General features: G+C 41.8%; 1 protein-coding gene across 2 annotated transcripts; it reads right to left on the bottom strand.

Moving 5' to 3' along the window:
• Positions 1–683: 683 nt before the first annotated feature.
• Positions 684–17,957, bottom strand: ganabb (glucosidase II alpha subunit b). 2 transcript variants are annotated; one of them, XM_053429522.1, is made up of 25 exons: positions 17,900–17,957; positions 16,990–17,091; positions 16,774–16,882; positions 13,360–13,487; positions 12,488–12,667; positions 12,259–12,324; positions 10,994–11,051; positions 10,789–10,882; positions 10,577–10,673; positions 10,284–10,464; positions 9,939–10,092; positions 9,487–9,722; positions 9,212–9,338; positions 8,987–9,066; positions 8,511–8,651; positions 8,116–8,212; positions 7,420–7,521; positions 6,434–6,677; positions 4,586–4,650; positions 4,238–4,314; positions 3,996–4,070; positions 3,715–3,828; positions 3,505–3,614; positions 3,040–3,140; positions 684–2,236 (listed from the first exon to the last, which is right to left on the bottom strand). In XM_053429522.1, the coding sequence occupies exons 1-25, from the start codon at positions 17,917–17,919 to the stop codon at positions 2,127–2,129; spliced, it is 2,868 nt and encodes a 955-aa protein (XP_053285497.1). In that variant the 5' UTR covers positions 17,920–17,957; the 3' UTR covers positions 684–2,126. The 2 variants fall into 2 exon arrangements, with proteins under 2 accessions (XP_053285497.1, XP_053285498.1); XM_053429523.1 differs by lacking the exon at positions 12,259–12,324.
• Positions 17,958–18,275: the final 318 nt, after the last annotated feature.

The following is an 18,275-nucleotide window of genomic DNA, read 5'->3' as shown; positions in this document are numbered from 1 at the left end:
ATTCACTGAACACTTGATTTTAGGACTTTGGGTTTGTGTTGAAATTGCAGCAAACACATATTGCTTTAAAGAATTTCAAAAGTGGATTAAATAAGTAGAATTAACCAAATCTGGTCACAAGAACAGTACTCGTTACAGGCTTGAGTTTTTTTACTTCAAAGAAAAATATCATTCTACAGTTACCCGATTTATTTGATACGATTAGTTACTAGTTACTCAGTCGATTCAAATGAATTTATCCCTGCAGCATATAAAGCTGTTGATACCTTCCCGTTTACCAGCAGCATCAATAATTCATCAAAAATTAAAATCCAGTAATAATATTTTATTCAAAGTTTATACTTTTACTTGTAGTACTTGAGTTACTTTGTATATTCAGATCACAGAGAATATGAAAAAATATGATGTATAATCATTAATAAGTTCAAAATTACCCAACCTTTACCATCCACCACATTGAACAACAAATAAACTAAGTGTCACTGAGTGCAGGCTAAGTTCAATGGAAATCTGCCATGAATCAAATTTACTTGTGGTAAATGATAAAGTTAGGCACATATCTATTAATGGGCCCACTTGTTTTTCAGAGCTAAACTAATTTCCTAATGTTTTAGAAGTAAAATGTCACCTATGAACTGTTAAATGAAGTGGGCACACATGTTAATTCAGTCAAAACCAGAGACTTCTTCACATTTGGTCAACTTTATTTTCACTTGGTCTATTTTAAAGTACATCTGATAACTTTGACAACTGATATCCGTTCCTTCACGTTCATTTCCACCAGTTTGGGCCATCAGCAACCAAACTGAAGCAACATGTAACTTTATAAGAAACTCGGAAGAAAAATATCCCCCTGAAAAAAGGACAAAAGACTTGACAAGATGGGACAGAGTCTAAAGAGCATCATTTGAACATTTATGACTCAGTTTGCATTTAAGATCAATTTTCATGAAACTAAGAAGGCTATAAATTGATAATTGCCAGTGACATACCTTTCAAAAATGTAATGTGAACCTGCTCATTAAGATGCAAATGACACACTAGAAATCCTCGACAGTCCCAACATCAAGTTACACATGAAAATCTAAACAACTTTTACGTTCTCTCTCTTGGTCAAGTGCATTAAAAATAATCTAGTAAACAACCTTGAAAAAAAAAAGATGGAAATCTATAAACAAAGAAAGCACATCATCAGGATGATCCACACCATCAGTGGTTCAGTTCCCTGAAGTGATTGACACGGTCACGTTTTTTTCAAAAAGAGCAGGCAGAAAATCTCCTCTGTGCAGCAGCTGAATGACATGAACTATTGTGAAGCCATTATTATGAGTCACTTCCATGCACACAGATCATGAAGTCATGAAGTCAGGGAGAGGCTAAAAGAGAAAGAAATGGCTGGGATTAATAAGAAAGAAGATCCTTTTGTCAGTATCGGGAAAATTTGGGAAACTGCAGGATGGAAGTCAAAAAGAGAATTGTTGACATTATATAAAATATGGTATGGGTGTTGAAAGTCGAGCCCTCATGGCGTAGATTGAAGTGCTTGGCTTAAAAATAGAGGAATGGGATGAATGTTTGAGCAGTAATCAAGTCAGAAGCAGATAGAGGGGATCACCAGCAGGTGGAGCATGTGCTCTGAGTGTGAACTTTCATTTAAAAAAGGCAAACAATTCCTCCTACAATGATTTTTCGTCTGAGGCAAACTAAAAAGGGAAACAAAGAAGACAACAGAACCAAAAGTGAATGATTGTTTTGTTTCTTAAGCCCATTTGTTACAATGACGTGAATAGAGTTGCTCACTTGTTATCTTTCAGAAAAATGTTACAAACAATTTACTATCTAGTAATAACCGTTTCTGTCAGTGCGACTGAACAGGGGGACATGGCAGAGGGACATGGCAGAGATGTTATGTGGCTTAGTATGACTAACAGGTCTACATGGGCTTGAGTGCGTTTAAAGAAAATTTAAAACTGTGTATTCAATGTGTTGTGAGTGTCCTTTGTTTTCAATGGTTGTTATCCTGTTGTCTCGGTTTAGTTAGTCTTGGGTGTTAGTGCCCTCCCTTCTCTCTCCTCCTGTTAAATCCACTTCAGTCATCTTCTCCTCCTCCTCGCTCGTCTCCATGGTTACTGAAGCGCCACGGTCCAGGCTGCCCCCAAGTTCATGCCGGGCTTGCGGAGCGTCAACACAGACATGGACGCGTCAAACTCAAACTCAATCTGGCTCTCTTGACCATCTGCAAAGGAAAAGGAGACAGTATTAAAGACAGCAGACAGACTGAGGGAGAAAATATCACAAAAGACAAATCTCACAGTTATCAGATAATTTTTTCGAGAGCATGGAATTACAAAGTCTTAGTAATTCTAAAGGCTCATTTAAGCTCAACATTATACAGAAACAAACAGAGCCTTCTATCCGTACGCTGCGTTCATTTCATCTGTATTTGAGCACATCTTCTGAAAGCTCTGATACGGCCAAGGAAGACATTTCAACAATGGTGGAAGTTGTTGAGGAGAGAGTTGATAACAAACTACAAGCATCTATGCACCGGTAAAAACAGCCACTTGGTCCTTTTTCTTTAAGGGAACATTATAACACCCTCCTCGAACCATCGCCATGTTAGCTGCCAATCTCAACTGTGCATGGCCCTCTAGTGGATGTATTGCTTAACAACTGACAACTTTAAATCTGCATGGAAGAATGAGATCGTTTGAAACAGGCAGATCTCTTTTCATATGATAGAAATCAAGTTAAAATTCGCTCATTATCCACTCAGCACTATGCTGATGAATGGGTGGGTGACGTGTTTGATTCAACAAAACACTTTCGGAGTCTCAGGACTAAAAAGTTTATTATGATTCTGGGAAGTGAGTTTCTTCACTTGTTGTCATGTTAAACTGGACCAAAAAATATTTACAAAACAAAATGGTATAAAACCAATTGAACTGGCCCTTGTGACACAACAACAAATTCCATTTGCTTGTTTACAGACTAAACTATGAGACCCAACATGTGAGAAATGCAGTGTATAGCACTCACCAGCAGTTTTTAGGGTAACCTTGCTGGGTTTACTGGCTCCCAGTATGATAACACGTTCAATCCAGGAGAGGGTAGTAAAATGGGCATCTGGAGCCAGATCACTGAAGAACAAGAGAAGTGGATTTAAGAGACATTACAATCCAATAATTAAAAAAAAGAAAAAAATCACACATATAATGCAAATTATAAATGGTCTCACAGACATATAATAACCTTGAACACTCATTAATATTCTGATCACCTCCACCAAGGACTTCAAGGGAACGATTGGGCCTTGGTGGAGGTATGTGCCTACTCTGTGCCATTCTAGCTGTCACTGTTTTTTGCTTTTATCACAGGAAAGGCACTTTTAAAGTCTCTAGTTGTCCTATTGTGTATTTATCTCTTATCATTTTGAGTTTGTGGCAAAATAAAAAGGCAAGCAGTTTTCAAATGAACAGAAAGAAGAGAGTACTCATTACTCACACAGAAGAGAGAATGTTGTTGACGAAGGAGAGCCTCCTGTGGATGAACTCCTTCTTTTCATAGTTGAATGTGTGGCCGTCGTCTATGTAGAGCTCCCCCTCTGCAGTTCTCTGTCAGACAGAAAAGGTCAAAACGTCAAGGATGACAATTTGCCACTTGGCATGCAGCGTGTCACAATAACAGCAGTGAGTGTGTACACGTTTGAGTTACCTGGGGGTTAAGAGCCACATGTAGAGTGTACGGATCATGGTCCATGCAGGAGGAGGACCTGCGAACTCGAAGCTTCCTGGCAATAATGGAGCCACCGCGCTGGAAAACAGGGATCTGGAAAAAAAAGACAGACAACCTTGATTTAAACCTGAGAATTTAAGGAAAACACCTCAAGAATTCGAAATTTTTAAATTTGTAGAAAGTTGTGTTAATTATCTCCAAATATTTTCAGACACATAGAACTGTACAAAGGCACGTATACATCTTTGTGTGCATCTTACAGAACTCATGGTGACAGGGATGTAAAGGTTCTGGGCTCCATTGTGCTTCTGGAAGGTGTTGACATCAAACCAGACCTGAGGAATAAACACAGGTTAAGATGAGATTGGTCCACATAAGAACATATCAATCTATAGATATATCACTGACATGAACCATTTAGATTTAACACTGAGGTTCAGCCCCCCAAAAAAACTGAATGATACAATAAATTCAAGATGTTTAAACTTGTGTTTCCTCTTACCTCGTCTTTACCAGGCAGGTAGGCGGTGACTCCCCTGGCTCCCTCCTCAGTAACAGGGTGCACTAACAAGTCTCTCCCTGAAGAAGAGTTTAACAACTTCAGTGGAAACATTCAACATTTTGAAAAGCATCTACCTTTTTGATCACGGATTTCACATTTAAATTCTGGATTGTCCTCCTTTGCCTCAGCAAACAGGCCCGATTCAGATTAACACCAATGACATCAGTGCAGTTATTTTTGTGCAACGAGTTGCAGATCAGTTAAATTTCCAGCAAAACTTGGAGGCAACTTTGATGTTTCCAGTTTAGGATAAGGACAGCGTTCGAGTTTAGGTGGTTTGTGTCTCACCGATCAGGAACTCATCATCCAGAGCGAAGGTAGCGGGATCCTGAGGATACTCCACCCACAGAGGTCTGCAACAGAGACGCACACGTGAGCAGAGTAATATCAACACATTTATAATACGTTAATTTTGTGGGTGAGAGTGACATGTTCAAACACCTGCAGTAAATTCTAATTAATTTCACAATGTGTTGTGAACTGGCCTATGAAGCATAACTATTAGAGCTGTGAAAAATAACGCGTTAACGCGTTATGATTAAATTACAGGATTAATTCTTTTCTTTTTTTAACGCATTTAACGCATGCGCAGAAGGACCTTCCAATTCCGCCGCCTCTGCACTAGTTGCCGCTCTAACGCCGGGTTCACACCAGACGCGGAAGCGACGCCGAAGCGAGGCGTAAGCGCAGCGCCAATCCTCTGGCTCCCATCCACTCCCATGTTAAACCGCAGCGCTGAACACACCGGAGGCTGAAGCGTAGCGTTGTGCCGCGGCTGCCTAGCGCCGTGAAGCGATCGTTTCGGCGTCGAGTCTATTTTTTCCGCTTGACGCGAGCGTATCGCGACAGGAAACACACTGAAAAATGATTTTAAACGATATAGATGACATATTTTATATGATATAAATGATCAAATATACATCCCATACTTTGTATTCACGTTCTGTTGTCTTGGAGTTTTAATTTTACCAACCACATTATTTAATGTCCCCCTCTGCCCATTCACTACAGCCACACAAGCAGTCATAAAGATAAAAAGAGAGGGGGGGGGGGGGGGGGGGGGCTACGTATTCTCCACATAGGCTTGAGTGGAGAATACGTAATTTACCCTCGACACCCGACATTTACCGGAGCTAACAGCGGAGAAGTTCTTCAACATGGATGACATTAAATTAATCATTGAAGTGGAGAAGTAACTTGAGTTGTTGATTCTCAGCATATGTTGTATAAAGACAACACCAAAAAAGACACATGTTGGGACGCTGTTGCAGTTAATGTTGGAGCAACAAGTAAGTATATGCTTGAAAAAAATGATTAAATGCCGTTTTTACTGCAGGCTGATAACAGCAGAAGTATGTGATATTATTAGTAATGCGCGGCGCTTCGGCGGCGCTACCGCGTCCGGTGTGACCAGCCAAGCGCCGGCATTCAAGTGGAATGCGCCAAACCAGACTCACTCGCAGGACACATTGTGCAAAAGAAGCGGTCAGCTTTACTGTCAGAGAATTTGAACAAGTTAGTTTGCCTCACCACCTGGCTAAAGAACGAGTAGCTAAGAGGGCCTTTAGAGGCATTAGATTGTATCATGGTGCGGTTAATGGTTGTGTGACAAAAAATATAAAAAATGTCAACCATCCTATGGCTAAGAAGCTCAAATAATTTGTTTGATTTTAAAAAAAAAAGTTTTATTCAACCACACAATGGCTAAGGAGCCCGAATATTGTTTAGGATGAAGATTATATTAATGTTCCATATGGAAAAGCAATGATAACTGCTGAAGAACTGCTGAGTTGCAGCACAAAAGAAAAGTTAAATGTCATAAATCTTGTTTTCACAAAAATATTCCGAGAAAATCGGTAATGTGATTAATCATGATTAATCCATAGAAACCTGTGATTAATTTAATTAAAAATTTTAATCATTTCACAGCCCTAATAACTATATTTCAGATTAGGAGACAAGATTAGATTTAGAATAGTGATTTTTATTGATTTAGTCATGTGAGGTTTAATCAAAAAGCCAGGGCAAAACCAAGTACTGAAATCTGGATTTGAATGATTTCAACATAAAAGATGATTTTCCACTCCGGGTGAGTTCACATGAAAGAGACAAACACTCAGTCTTCCCCGCACTCACCTCATGACAGGTTCTCCGGTGTGGTGTGCGTGGTAGAATTGCAGGTACCAGTAAGGCAGGAGGGTGTAGCGCTGGCGCACTGCATCCCGAATTAGCGCTGTGTTCTCTGGACCAAACAGCCAGGGCTCACGGCGAGGAGTGTCCAGGTGGGCGTGGGCCCGGAAGAATGGCTGATACGCCCCCGTCTGGTACCAACGCACTAGCAGCTCGGGGCTCGGTGTCTTGAAGAAGCCACCAACGTCAGCTGTGAGACAGAGGTTAAGAGTAAGTGAAATCTGCGCATGAACTCCCAAGAATCATGTTTTGAAAAAACATAGCTTCTCCTCTGTTTTTAGATATTGAAACTGGAACTGAAGGGAATGAATTTCAGATTTTCTTGTTATAAAATTCTATTTAATTTAATGCATATCATACGACAACCAATTGGATTATAAATACAAGTCTCATACTCTGAATGGAACACGAGATTTACAGCTGGCATAGTTATTAAAGAGAACTGCAACTAGGTAATGCAGGAAAATGGACTTCACCATGGTAACACCTCCTTTGCCTTTGTCAGTGGATGTTTCCATGGAAATTGGGAGATGTGTACCAAAATCAAATGAATTTAATAAACTGATTTCAAAAGGTTTTGATGGTGCGTCTATATTATAAGTTCTGCTGTGAAGTGTGGCTCCACCTTATTTACATCATCATTAGCCAACCCTCTTTACATGTGCATTTAAAGATTGTGAAATCTAAACAAAAATGGCTCACACATTGCCAAACAGATTAAAATATCCAACTGCGATGTTTTCTAAATATGTTTTTCTTTTAACTATTTGGCTATTTAACACTCACAAAAAGGGAAAACTAGCAGCTGCACCATGTATGGAGACATGAATCTTTCCCACTTTCAGGCTTAAGACTAAAATGGCCAAAATATCAAATTAAAAAAAGATAACAAACTACCAGTGTAGCAGCAAACGACGTGTGATAGTACTCACCACCACAGAAAGAGATTCCAACCAGGCCCAGACTCAGACACATGGGGATAGAGATCTTGAGATGCTCCCACTCAGCAGCATTATCTCCTGTCCACACGGCACCTGCAGACACAAAAAGAGTGAGTTTCAATTTAGCCTTATAAATATACCAGTAAATAATGAACTCATTGTATTAATACAAACGAATTGCATGGCCACTGTGATTATAAGTTTGAGAAGATAGATTAACAAAAGACTGCAGGTCACTATGGACATTAATTATTTTGTAGTGTGCAGATCAAACTTCCAGCACAGTATCAGACTTTTGGATCCTTCAGATTCGACTAAAAACAGCCTCATTAACACCATTTTTTAGCCTAAATGTCCGCTTCTGAACTAGCAATGCTACTGCATACTCTGCATGCATCCTTGGGCGAGAGCATGAGTGTGGTGTGCAAAACTGTTTACCCCTGAAGTGTTTTCTGGACTCAAACACTTCACCAAACCCTCTATTGGCAAAGTGGTGAGTCGATAACTAGTGCATTTTCCTTTTTCTGTGAACTATCCCTTTAAGCACTTTCACAGCTGAATCTGAACAAAACTCAAACTACAGTTTATTCTGGCAAACACTGAATGTGACCTAAGACGATTCTATAAACGGGCGAGGGGATCATAAAACGTAAGCCGATACATTGATGTGTGCAGCAAAGGACTCACCATAACGCTGGGACCCAGCAAAGAAAGCTCTGGTCAGGACAAACGGTCGCTCAACTCCTCCCGACCTCTGGATCAGACCCTCAGCTGTGGCCATTTGCTGCAGGTTGTTAGAGGTATTTTTTACCAACATCACTTCATTTTTAGAGCATAGTATTAGTCTCTTAGAAAGCGGTTTATGATCAATGTACAGTATTACATGGAAAATTGCACTGTTTTGCTAACACAATGATTAGTGTTTAAAGTATCGTACTGGTTTCTGCATGGTACCAACATTTCTATAATTTTAGATAATTTTCGCCCAGAAACAGTTAGATTCATGCATTGATACTGGACAGAATTCATCTAAATATTTAACAGAGGAGTTCATTTTTCCACAAAAAGCCAGATGCGCTCACCACATAGAAGCCATAGATGTTGTGCACGTCCCGGTGCTCCCACTCTCCGTGCATTGCATCCTTGTGCATGGTGACCTCTGGCCCGTTGAAGACAGACGGTTCATTCATGTCATTCCACACGTACAGGTTCTCCATGGAACCCTATAGGGGAAAGAGATTGGGGTTGTCTCAAGGTCAGACTAACCATATTATAAAGTGTCATCTTTAAGACATAAACAGACTTGGTAAATCTGGGCCACAGAAGTTGAAAGTATTCTTCAATAATGTTTCAGATCCAAAAAGCGTTAGAAGAAAATTGGGGCTTTTGAGAACTACAAACACCACTAGGTGATGCAGAAAAAGTGACACATAAATAAAATTTACGGGGATTCATGATCATCACAGTCTTTTTGAATCATTGTCTTTTACTAATCAAAGCCGTGACATAGAGCACCAGCCAATATGCTTATCATGTGAGAAGTGCTCTCTATACTCACCTCATACTGGTCGTAGGCGAACATGCTGGCCCACCAGGCCCTCATGTCTGCACGGGTGAAATCCGGATAACCGGCGCTACCTAAAGGACAGCATCCGTCCCAGGAAGAGAGGAGGAACAGAGAGAGATGATCGATATAAGGAATATGTTTCTCACCGAAAACATAATTTGCAATTTATATTTAAAAAATAGTTTTGTGTTTGATGCAGAGCAGTCAGTCTCTTACCAGGCCAGCACCAGCCCTCATAGTCTCCACCATCTTTATTCTTGATGTAGAAACTCCGAGAACGTATTTCATTATGGATCTTGTAGTTGCTGTCTACTTTGATATGAGGGTCCACAATGGCCACCATCTAGCAAAAAGAAAATCATTTTAAAAAAGGAGATGTAGCAGAAAGTCTTGACAGTGTAAACATCTTAGAAGAAAGCCCACGAAGCTGTGGAGGCCAACAATCGATTGCTGGTACAGTGATGCTGGATTATTCATCATACAGTATGTACCTTGCGTTTCTTGTCCATGATGCCCTGCAGCATTTCCTTTGGAGTCGCAAACTTGTGTGGATCCCAGGTGAAGTAGCGCTTCCCGTCTGTGTGCTCAATATCAAGCCAGATGAAGTCATAGGGGATGTCGTGCTCATCAAAGCCTGCATCTACTGCCTGCACATCTTCCTGGTCATTGTAGTTCCAGCGGCACTGGTGGTAGCCCAGGGAAGTCAAGGGAGGGAAGGACTGGGTTCCTGAAGGGTCACAAGGAAGAGAGTCGAGGAAGAGGAGTCAAAATATGATACCCCATTGGACAACAACTTTACAATAGTGGTTTCAGGTAGTAAAACATTCATTTACATTAAATAACTAGATTATTTTGTTTTTAACTGAGCCAACCAAACCTCTTGCATCGGCCGTCTTAACCTGAGTTTTAAGAGAAAAGTAAAACAGATTGTTGATCTTCCTACCTGTCAGGGAGGCATACTGAGAGAAAACATCCTTGGGGGTTGGTCCAAGCATAATGAAGACGTCAATGATGCCGCTTTCAGAGATCCAACGCACATCTGTCTGTGGTGTCTCACTGGAGCCCTGAACATAATCCAGCATTTTCCCAAACACAGTCTGGGGAGAGACAAAGCAGGTGGACAAAAATAATTAAAAATATGAACATGACAGACAGTTGCTATGGTCTTTTTAAAACAAACACTGACCCAGGACCCAGGTTAAGTTCCTGCAGTCAAAGTGAAAATTCCTTTGTTACTAAAAAAGGTCCAAGGCTGTATGAGAAGGTTTTCGCAGTGGAAAAGACATACCTTTCCAGCTGTGTTGGAGCTGATGTCCACCCAGGTTTCAGCAGCATTGAGCCAGAAGATGCCTGTGGTCAGCTGGGCATTGTGAGCCAACATAACAGGGACGGCCCCGTAAAGGGCCATAGGATTATACAGCTCATACTGGAACACATCCAGGTTGTAGAGCCGATATGGATCTCCATTACTGGAACACACAAACACACATTGTCAGTGCCGTTCACTTTACATGTAAAAAGTAACATGGAAGAAAACTCCATAATCATTTTGTATGAGAAATATGACTTGTTGTCACTCACTCTGTGGTTTTGAGCCTGAGGGTGTCAGCGTGCTCTGGGATGCCGTAGACATGCTCCACCCCCGGCAATGAGAAGTCTAAGCTAACAGCAGATGGACCTATAGGATTAGATCAACCAATTATATGTGAGAGAAATGCAAAGTAAAAAGCTGCTTTGTCTAAAAAAGATGTTGCAAACACTAAACAATCCAACATGTAGATTGAATGACTCACCATTAGGTTTGCCGTCCGAGTGCGACTTGAAGGTTTCCTCCCACATCCCATCTTCTACTTTCTCTTCTTCTGCTTCTTTTTCTTCTTTTGCGGTCTAGAAACAAAAGCAGGACGAAAAGTCTTATACACAAGGAGATTGAGGAGGAGATACAGGGAAGAAACTTTGTCTTCTAAATAAGAGTGGCAGAGGAAAATTATATGGTACCTCGGCCTGGTTAGCCGCATCAGCCTCTTCTTTCTTCTCAGCCTCTGGCTCTGCTTGACTGCTCCGTGGCACAGAGAATGAAGGGAGAGGTAATTTTTTTTATTTAATTCTTTATATATTTATAAAAAATTATAATCACATTATCTTGCTAAAGTGGCAACTAATGGGAGTATGATCAAACTATGATAAAAGGAAAAGGATATACAGAGGGAGGTTGGTGTCTGCCCTCTGACTCAACACTAAAAACGATCATGTTCACTACAAGGCCTTGGATGACAAAGGAGACTGAGCAACTCCCTGCCTTTTGGCTATTTCAAGCTTGGCCTCATGAGGCAAGAGCTCTAGAGACGGCGGCATCTGAACGTAAGACTAGTTAGAGAAAAACAAAAACTGAAACCCTGGGAATCAAACGTACTCAGCTGCATTCCAGGCCTTAGTGCAACACCAAAAACCCTTTACACAAGCCTGGAACTGTGAATATTTTTTGATAGACAAAGACATTTGTGGCAGCACACATGCATGAGGCAATGGTGACAACGTTCTTTTACTGTACTCGAAAAGGTAAAATGTCCCCAATTCAAGGATGTTGAACACCTAATAAAGAGGCAGAAATGAAAACATAACCAAAAAGAGAGATGTTGCTGGTGGGTTTGGGAAGTCAACAGCGATGCCTGAGAATAAAGTGAAACCTAACTGGTAGGACACAGACTATATAAACACTCAGTACTAGCATCATTTTCAGCTATCGCGGTTAGGTCTACCCGTTAAGTGTGCAAGCGTAACTCATAGTTTCAACATAACTGTTCAAAAGACTCATTTAAGCAGGTGCAGTGTTAGATCAGTTTATTAGACGAGCTGCTGAAGTGACACTGAAGGTGTGCGAGAGATTTAGTTAATCCGACACAGTTAAGTCAGAGCTAAACCTAAAGCACATGCTGCAGTGTAATCTTCACGTGAACGTGCTTTCTGAAGATCAATTTTTTGTCCTTGTTTCATAAATTAAAAAAGTTCTCATTTATTTCTGTATTTAATTGATCTGTGAGAAAGAAAACTTAAGGACAACAATCAGGGAGTGATTAACTTAATCCTGGATCAAATCAAACACTGCCATGCACTCTCTCACCCACACCCCTCTCTTTCACTCACACTCATTGGAGGGTAATTAAAGAACTTGGTGTAATGGGAGTCCCTAAATTTGATGTCACTACTGGCAGCATTGGCAAGACGAACAGAATACACACTTACAAATCTTTAAGGATCTTTACCTAGTGAATACCCTCTTGATATTATCCCACACGCTAGCCACTGTGCTAGTTACTTTATAGGAGAAACTAGGATGATAGGGAAAAGAGGACAGAACAACGAGTCAGAGACAATACTCAAAAAATAAACCATTTAATGGGAACAAAAATAGAAATCATCCACTGAGTGAGAACGTTGATAAAAACGAGGGGGCTGGTATTTGTGAACGTGTGTGCATGCGTGGTTTCTCACGTGTCCTTGCGCATCCTCAGGTGCTCGAACGCCAACAGGCCGCGTGAGTTCAGCGACATCAGCACTTCATGTCCCTCCATGATGTCCAGTCGAAAGGGCTGGGCGCTAACGATGACCCTCTGAGACTCCGACCCCAGGGACAGCACCACCCCGTTCTCGTCCTGAGACAAGAGAGACAGGCTGAGGCAGAGAGGAAGGAGGGAGGAAGAGAGTGTCAAGAGAGGATTCAGTTTTGATTTTAACAACAGTATGAACAAATACCAAAAGAAAGAAAAAAATTGAAATATCATTTATCATTGGTCCTTTATCTTTACCAAACATGTAAGTGCTAATATCAAACCGAAATCGTACTCAACGTTCAGGTTGGACATTAAGATGAGATTGGCAGAGAGAAGATAAATGGTGAGCTCTTTTTCAAATGGCATACTTCATTATAAAAATGAACATTCAGAGTTTCCGTACCCACATTCCTGAAACCTTTACAGTAGATTTATGCACCATAAGTACAGAGAAAACATGTGTTTCTTCCCACTATTTACAGTCAACTAAAATGTTCTCGAGTGCCCCTCCCCCCTGGCCTTTTTCCAAGCAGCCAGTTATGCTGCTGAGGCTGCTTAATGGAATTCCATCATCATTAAGATTATTATTTAATTCCCACAATGATCCTGCCTTTTCTTCACCTTTTTTAAAACATCTCTTCTTCTCATCAAAATAGAGGCAGCAGAAGAAAAGAGTGGGTTTTAGCTACATGAATAAAACTGAAAATGACAGGAACCAATACAGACTGTTAACTTTGCCACCAGACCTCCAATATCAAAACCTCCACCTGCCCGCCCACACCACACAGTCACCAACTCCAATGGGAGACTTACGGCTCCGTGGGCGGTTCCCTGATGAGCACGTCTGGGACCTCGTAGCGAGGCTTCAGCGGCTTCAGCTCGTTAATCTTCACCCTCGTTATGTTTCCCTGGAGACGGTAGAGCTCGAGCAACAGACGCACCTGAGAGCCAAACACAGAGAGTGGGGGAGCGGGGGTAGAAAGAGGCAAAGGGGGGCACAGAGAGTTTCATTATTCTCTTTTAAACACTGAAGCAGAGGTTGGCCAATGACCACGAGGTTCATTATCACCTCAACATTCAAAACATAATGGAAGTGTAGTTTTGCAATAAACTATCATCATTACACTTAAAAAAATTATTCTCTATATGTTGTTTTTCTTTGAGCCCATTATTCAGTGGCCTGGCATGTGCCTGCACTGATCACTAACTGTTAACACATTGTAAAGAGTTAGTAATGTAATGCCACTCCAGAAAAGTACTGCTACCTCAGCAATAACTCAAAACCCAAATGTACTGGAGGTCTTCATGACATTAATAGGTGACTTTGGTGTAAATCCAATGTTAAAATATAGGTGATTTTGCAATTCAGCTTTAACTGGTCAGGGTTTCCCCCAGCACTATCTTGTTAAGGCGGCCGCCTTAACAAGACTAGGGCCCCGCCTTGACTACCAATGTATTAAAAAAAAAAAAAAAAAAGTTGAAAAAAAAAAAAAAAAAAAATGGCATTGATAATACTCAGGTAATACTGTTTACAACATTAAGGCCTCAGTATGCTTCTCCGAGTCCGTTTCGGAATGACGGACGGACGGATCGGACGGACCCTTTTTGATTTATAGTTCTACGAGCCTTTTTGTTGTGAAAACAATTCACCGCCAGAACAGTAGATGGCGAGACGGAAGTCGAGCTTAGACAAGCCTACCTCATGAGGTATATAGAAGAAGTCCACGCTGGTTTATTTACGTCCTCCCGGCTCCTCACACACAGTGAACGATGGCAACTAACAGAAAAAGGATGTTGATGACGCGACAGTTTTTGCTGAATAAAGTGACACCCAGCGGGTCAAATGCTTTTGTTATCGTGTCTTAGCGCAGCGGTTCCCCGGTCTTGTTTCCAAACTGCGTTGCTAATTCAACAGCTGCAACAGCTTGAAGCTACACGGAGGCAGCTAGCTCCCCCCAGCTTCCACACACAGTCAGCACGGACACCCGATACTAACTACTACCAAGTGTTTGCTTCTAACCTGACGGTGTTTGAGAAACAGTGTCATGACAGCCGTGGGATTAAAGTCAGCGGGTTTTTGCGCTGTTCCCACCGCAGTTAGCATGGTGGCTAGCCCGCTAGCCCCGTTATCAAAGTTCGTTATAACCGTATGTGACCGTACACACATGCTGTAAGTGCTCTAACCAGCCACCGTCAGCCGGACAACGCCGCTGGCTTAACACACTTGTCACATTAATCATAGAGTCGTAGTTGTGATTTTGGTTTATTGTGATGTAGGGAATGGAACAGGAAGTTTCCATTCCGAAATGCTGGCGTTAGCGGACCAATCACAGCCAAGTGCTATCCGTGGGCTGTCCGTCATTTCGACGTGTAGTTAGAAAAATGAGAGCGGCACGAAAAGCTCTCCGAGGAGCCTCGGAGAGGCACGGAGAGGGCGTTCCACGTTGGAGAGGGCGGTCCATCTGGTGGTTGAATATATTGTTGCATAGTCTATCATAGTCACCTGTCAATCTACCGCCAGTGACGTGCGGTGAGGTCAGTGAGTGGGTAGGCACTGAGTTCTGAAAGCCAGATTTCTCTAAACCTATATATTGTTAAATCAAAAACAATAAACAACAAACAGGCACGCACGGCCGATTTCAAATAAGTTCCTCCCTTTCTTTCTTTCTTTCTCTCTCACTCACTCACTCACTCACACACACAGACGGGACGTATATGAAATGTCACGACGGTGACTTCAGGTTTGCCCGTAGCCTACTGTAGTTTGGTCTAAATGATTAAACATCGCATCCATCGACTTAACGGACCCGTCCCTCACACCGAGGGCAGAATAAACGTAAGGCAACAAGTCAAACCTTCGCCGATTCAAACTACCGGTACTACTTCTATTCAACTTAAAAATAAAAGACAGCATTCATCATTATGTAGGACTACAGCATAACTGATGGCAACTCCACTCCATAAACTTTATCTTAATAGATATAGTACCAGTAGCATATGCCCCATGGACCTGTCCAGCATCAGAATGTAACCATTTATCCACATTGCAGAGCTTAGGTTTGTCCGTCAGTAACAATGAAAACACAACTGCTCAATTGAATATAAAATGCAGAATGGATTGCACTCGGTATCAATTCATCCAACTTTATTATTAAATAAACCCCCAAAAAGTTTCTGACTCACCAATCTGACTCCCTGGCTGTAGAAATAAGCAATACGATAGTAATCCAGTGACAGTCTGACTGACAGCACAGCTAGCTAGCATCCTTTAAAATGTTGTATTTAAAATATTAAATACAACATTGACTTCATTCACTCTATGTGTAGATAAAGACAGACCTGCGAAACAGGCTGCAGGGCAAGAGTCTTACAGCCTGCATGAAGATCAGCATCAATGGCCCACCAGTGTCTAAGTTTAATTTCAGCAGGGCGCTGGAACTGTTCTTTGCACAGCCACGCAGAATAGCATGCACTGATGCCTCTTGTCAGCTGTGCCGCAAATAAGAAGATCCAGAAAGGAACTGTAAATAGTTGAATTTGCCCTTTTATGTGCATACAAAAGTTAAGTGTATTGTCCATTATTTGTATTTAATTTGCACTGTTCTTTAATTTTATTTTGTAGTGTCTGCATGTTTTCCACAACATTTGTACCTACTGTTGTTTATTTATATTGAAATAAACAGTTGTTTATTTCATTCATGCGTACTGGCATCTTTGAGCAAAATACCCCCAAAAATTTTCGCCGCGCCGCTATGCGCCGCGCCAACAGCACCGCTGCGCACCGCGCCAACAGCACCGCTGCGCACCGCGCCAACAGCACCGCCACCTGCTTACCACCTTGACTGAGACATTTACTGGGGGAAACACTGCTGGTATAATAACTCAACGTGCTTTGATTTTTGTAATTGAGGTTAATATACTGTTACGATAAATACAGAGCTGGAAAAGTTGATATTAACCATTTTTTCGAGTCCCCCAAGAAAGTTCATACTTCGTTAGCCCATATCTCCCTTAATTATGATCCAAGATATACAATACTTGGATCTGTTGGTTTCTCATGTGACAAAATCACTGCAAAAATATTGAATAAAGATCTTTGACGCAAGAATGGAAACTGAGGAGGATAATGCACATAAGAAGACATCTCGCAAGAAGTGCTCCATAGTCAGTGCCTTACTGGAAACCAACACCCATCCAATGTTATCGGCCTTTTAGAGTGAGAGTTACCTTGTTGTTGTCATTGATGAGCTGCAGAGTGAGCCTGGTGTTGGTCAGCTCCATGGTCTCCAGCAGGGCTCGATAGGGAGACTCACCGGGCTTCAACGCTCGCTGACGCCTGTGCAACATTAAGGAGAGAGCAAAGTCACCAGGTTGTTTTTAGTTTTTAATTCAGAAAAACACTATGAGTACAATGTACTATTGTTCTCCCCATCTTGCACTCACTTGCAGAAGGAGCTCTGGTCACAGGTCTTGAAGTTGCCCTTGTCCACGGCCCACGTCCCACTGAGGCACACAGCCAGCCACAGCACGAAGACACACGCCATCCTGCAAAATAACATGAGGGAGACGAGCTCAAATTAAAAGAAGATTGGGATGCAACCAGGTCACCTCCGCAATTCAATGATTCACATTTGGTTGAGCAATGGCCGAGTCCAACTACAACATATATTCAGGGGTTATACAACACACACACACACACGGACTTTGATCTTTCCGAAGGTAAAATGTCTTCAACAGAGAGACAGCGCCAGAAAATGTCAGAGGCTGCAAACTGAACCATTTCCCGTTTCGTCGACCTGCTGCAGCTGAACTGCGCATTTACTAACATTTAAATCCGGATCCAGAGTTTCTCATGTAACACAATGAACATGCAGATATTCTCAGCCCTCGCTCTCCTGTCAAATCCGGGTCGACGCGATGAGCCGGTAATGATGCCAGGGGACAGCATTAGCTAACGTGTCGGCTAATATCAGCTAGCTCGTCTTAAATCGTTTTTTGAAAACATTACCACAAAACAGAAGTATGCATCATTAATGATGCAGTAGCGGCGTATTCGTGCTTTATGGTCATATTCGCCCCAGTGTCAGAGGGGCTGTGGTTATTTCGCCCTCTGGATCCTTCAGGATGTCATGCTAGCTGTCTGTCTGTCAAGCCGCTAATTCAATTGAAGGAGATTGAGACTTTTCCTCTCTGATTTTCCGCCCTAGCGGCCGTTAAACCCCCGAAATGTTCCGTTCGCTGACACGTTTACCGAGTGTGAACCCGGAGCAACCATCACCGGCTTCCCCTGATCTGATAACCTATCAAACACTCGATAAACCCTCGATGAAAGAGCGGAACTGCTTTGTCTTACCTTTCAGTGAAGGAGGCCATCTTGATTAGGCTCGCGCTTGACTCCGCCCATTTCAGTCCGTATCAAAGATCGTTAACGTAAGAGAGTGCTCACTGCAGATCCTTATATTTACGCTACTAAAACAATATATAAAATATCGATGAAAAGATTCTTCGTACTTTATGATAAGATTATTTTAAAGTATTTAAAGATTATAATTTCTGTGTTATCTGTTGATAAAGGATATGTGTGAACTCCGTATGAATGGATGACACGTCATCTCCGCCCTCCAGTCACTGAAGGGCACACAGTTGCTCAGACTTCAACCAATGCAACGTTCAAGAGCTAAACACACTTCCAATGCACTTCAGTAACCACGTGAAACAACCCGCGGTCC

Source organism: Pleuronectes platessa, chromosome 8 (genome assembly GCF_947347685.1).
Source record: "Pleuronectes platessa chromosome 8, fPlePla1.1, whole genome shotgun sequence".
In the NCBI taxonomy this organism is placed as follows: domain Eukaryota; kingdom Metazoa; phylum Chordata; class Actinopteri; order Pleuronectiformes; family Pleuronectidae; genus Pleuronectes; species Pleuronectes platessa.
Note: the sequence above shows the minus strand (reverse complement) of the source record. Positions and strands in the feature narration are given on the sequence as shown.

Coding starts and splice junctions, on each gene's coding strand:
- ganabb (XM_053429522.1), bottom strand. CDS start 17,919: ATGGCCTCCTTCACTGAAAG. Junction 9,723..9,938: donor TCAGTATGCCTCCCTGACAG/GTAGGAAGATCA, acceptor GTGACCCTTCAG/GAACCCAGTCCTTCCCTCCC. Junction 3,141..3,504: donor AACAACATTCTCTCTTCTGT/GTGAGTAATGAG, acceptor CTTGTTCTTCAG/TGATCTGGCTCCAGATGCCC.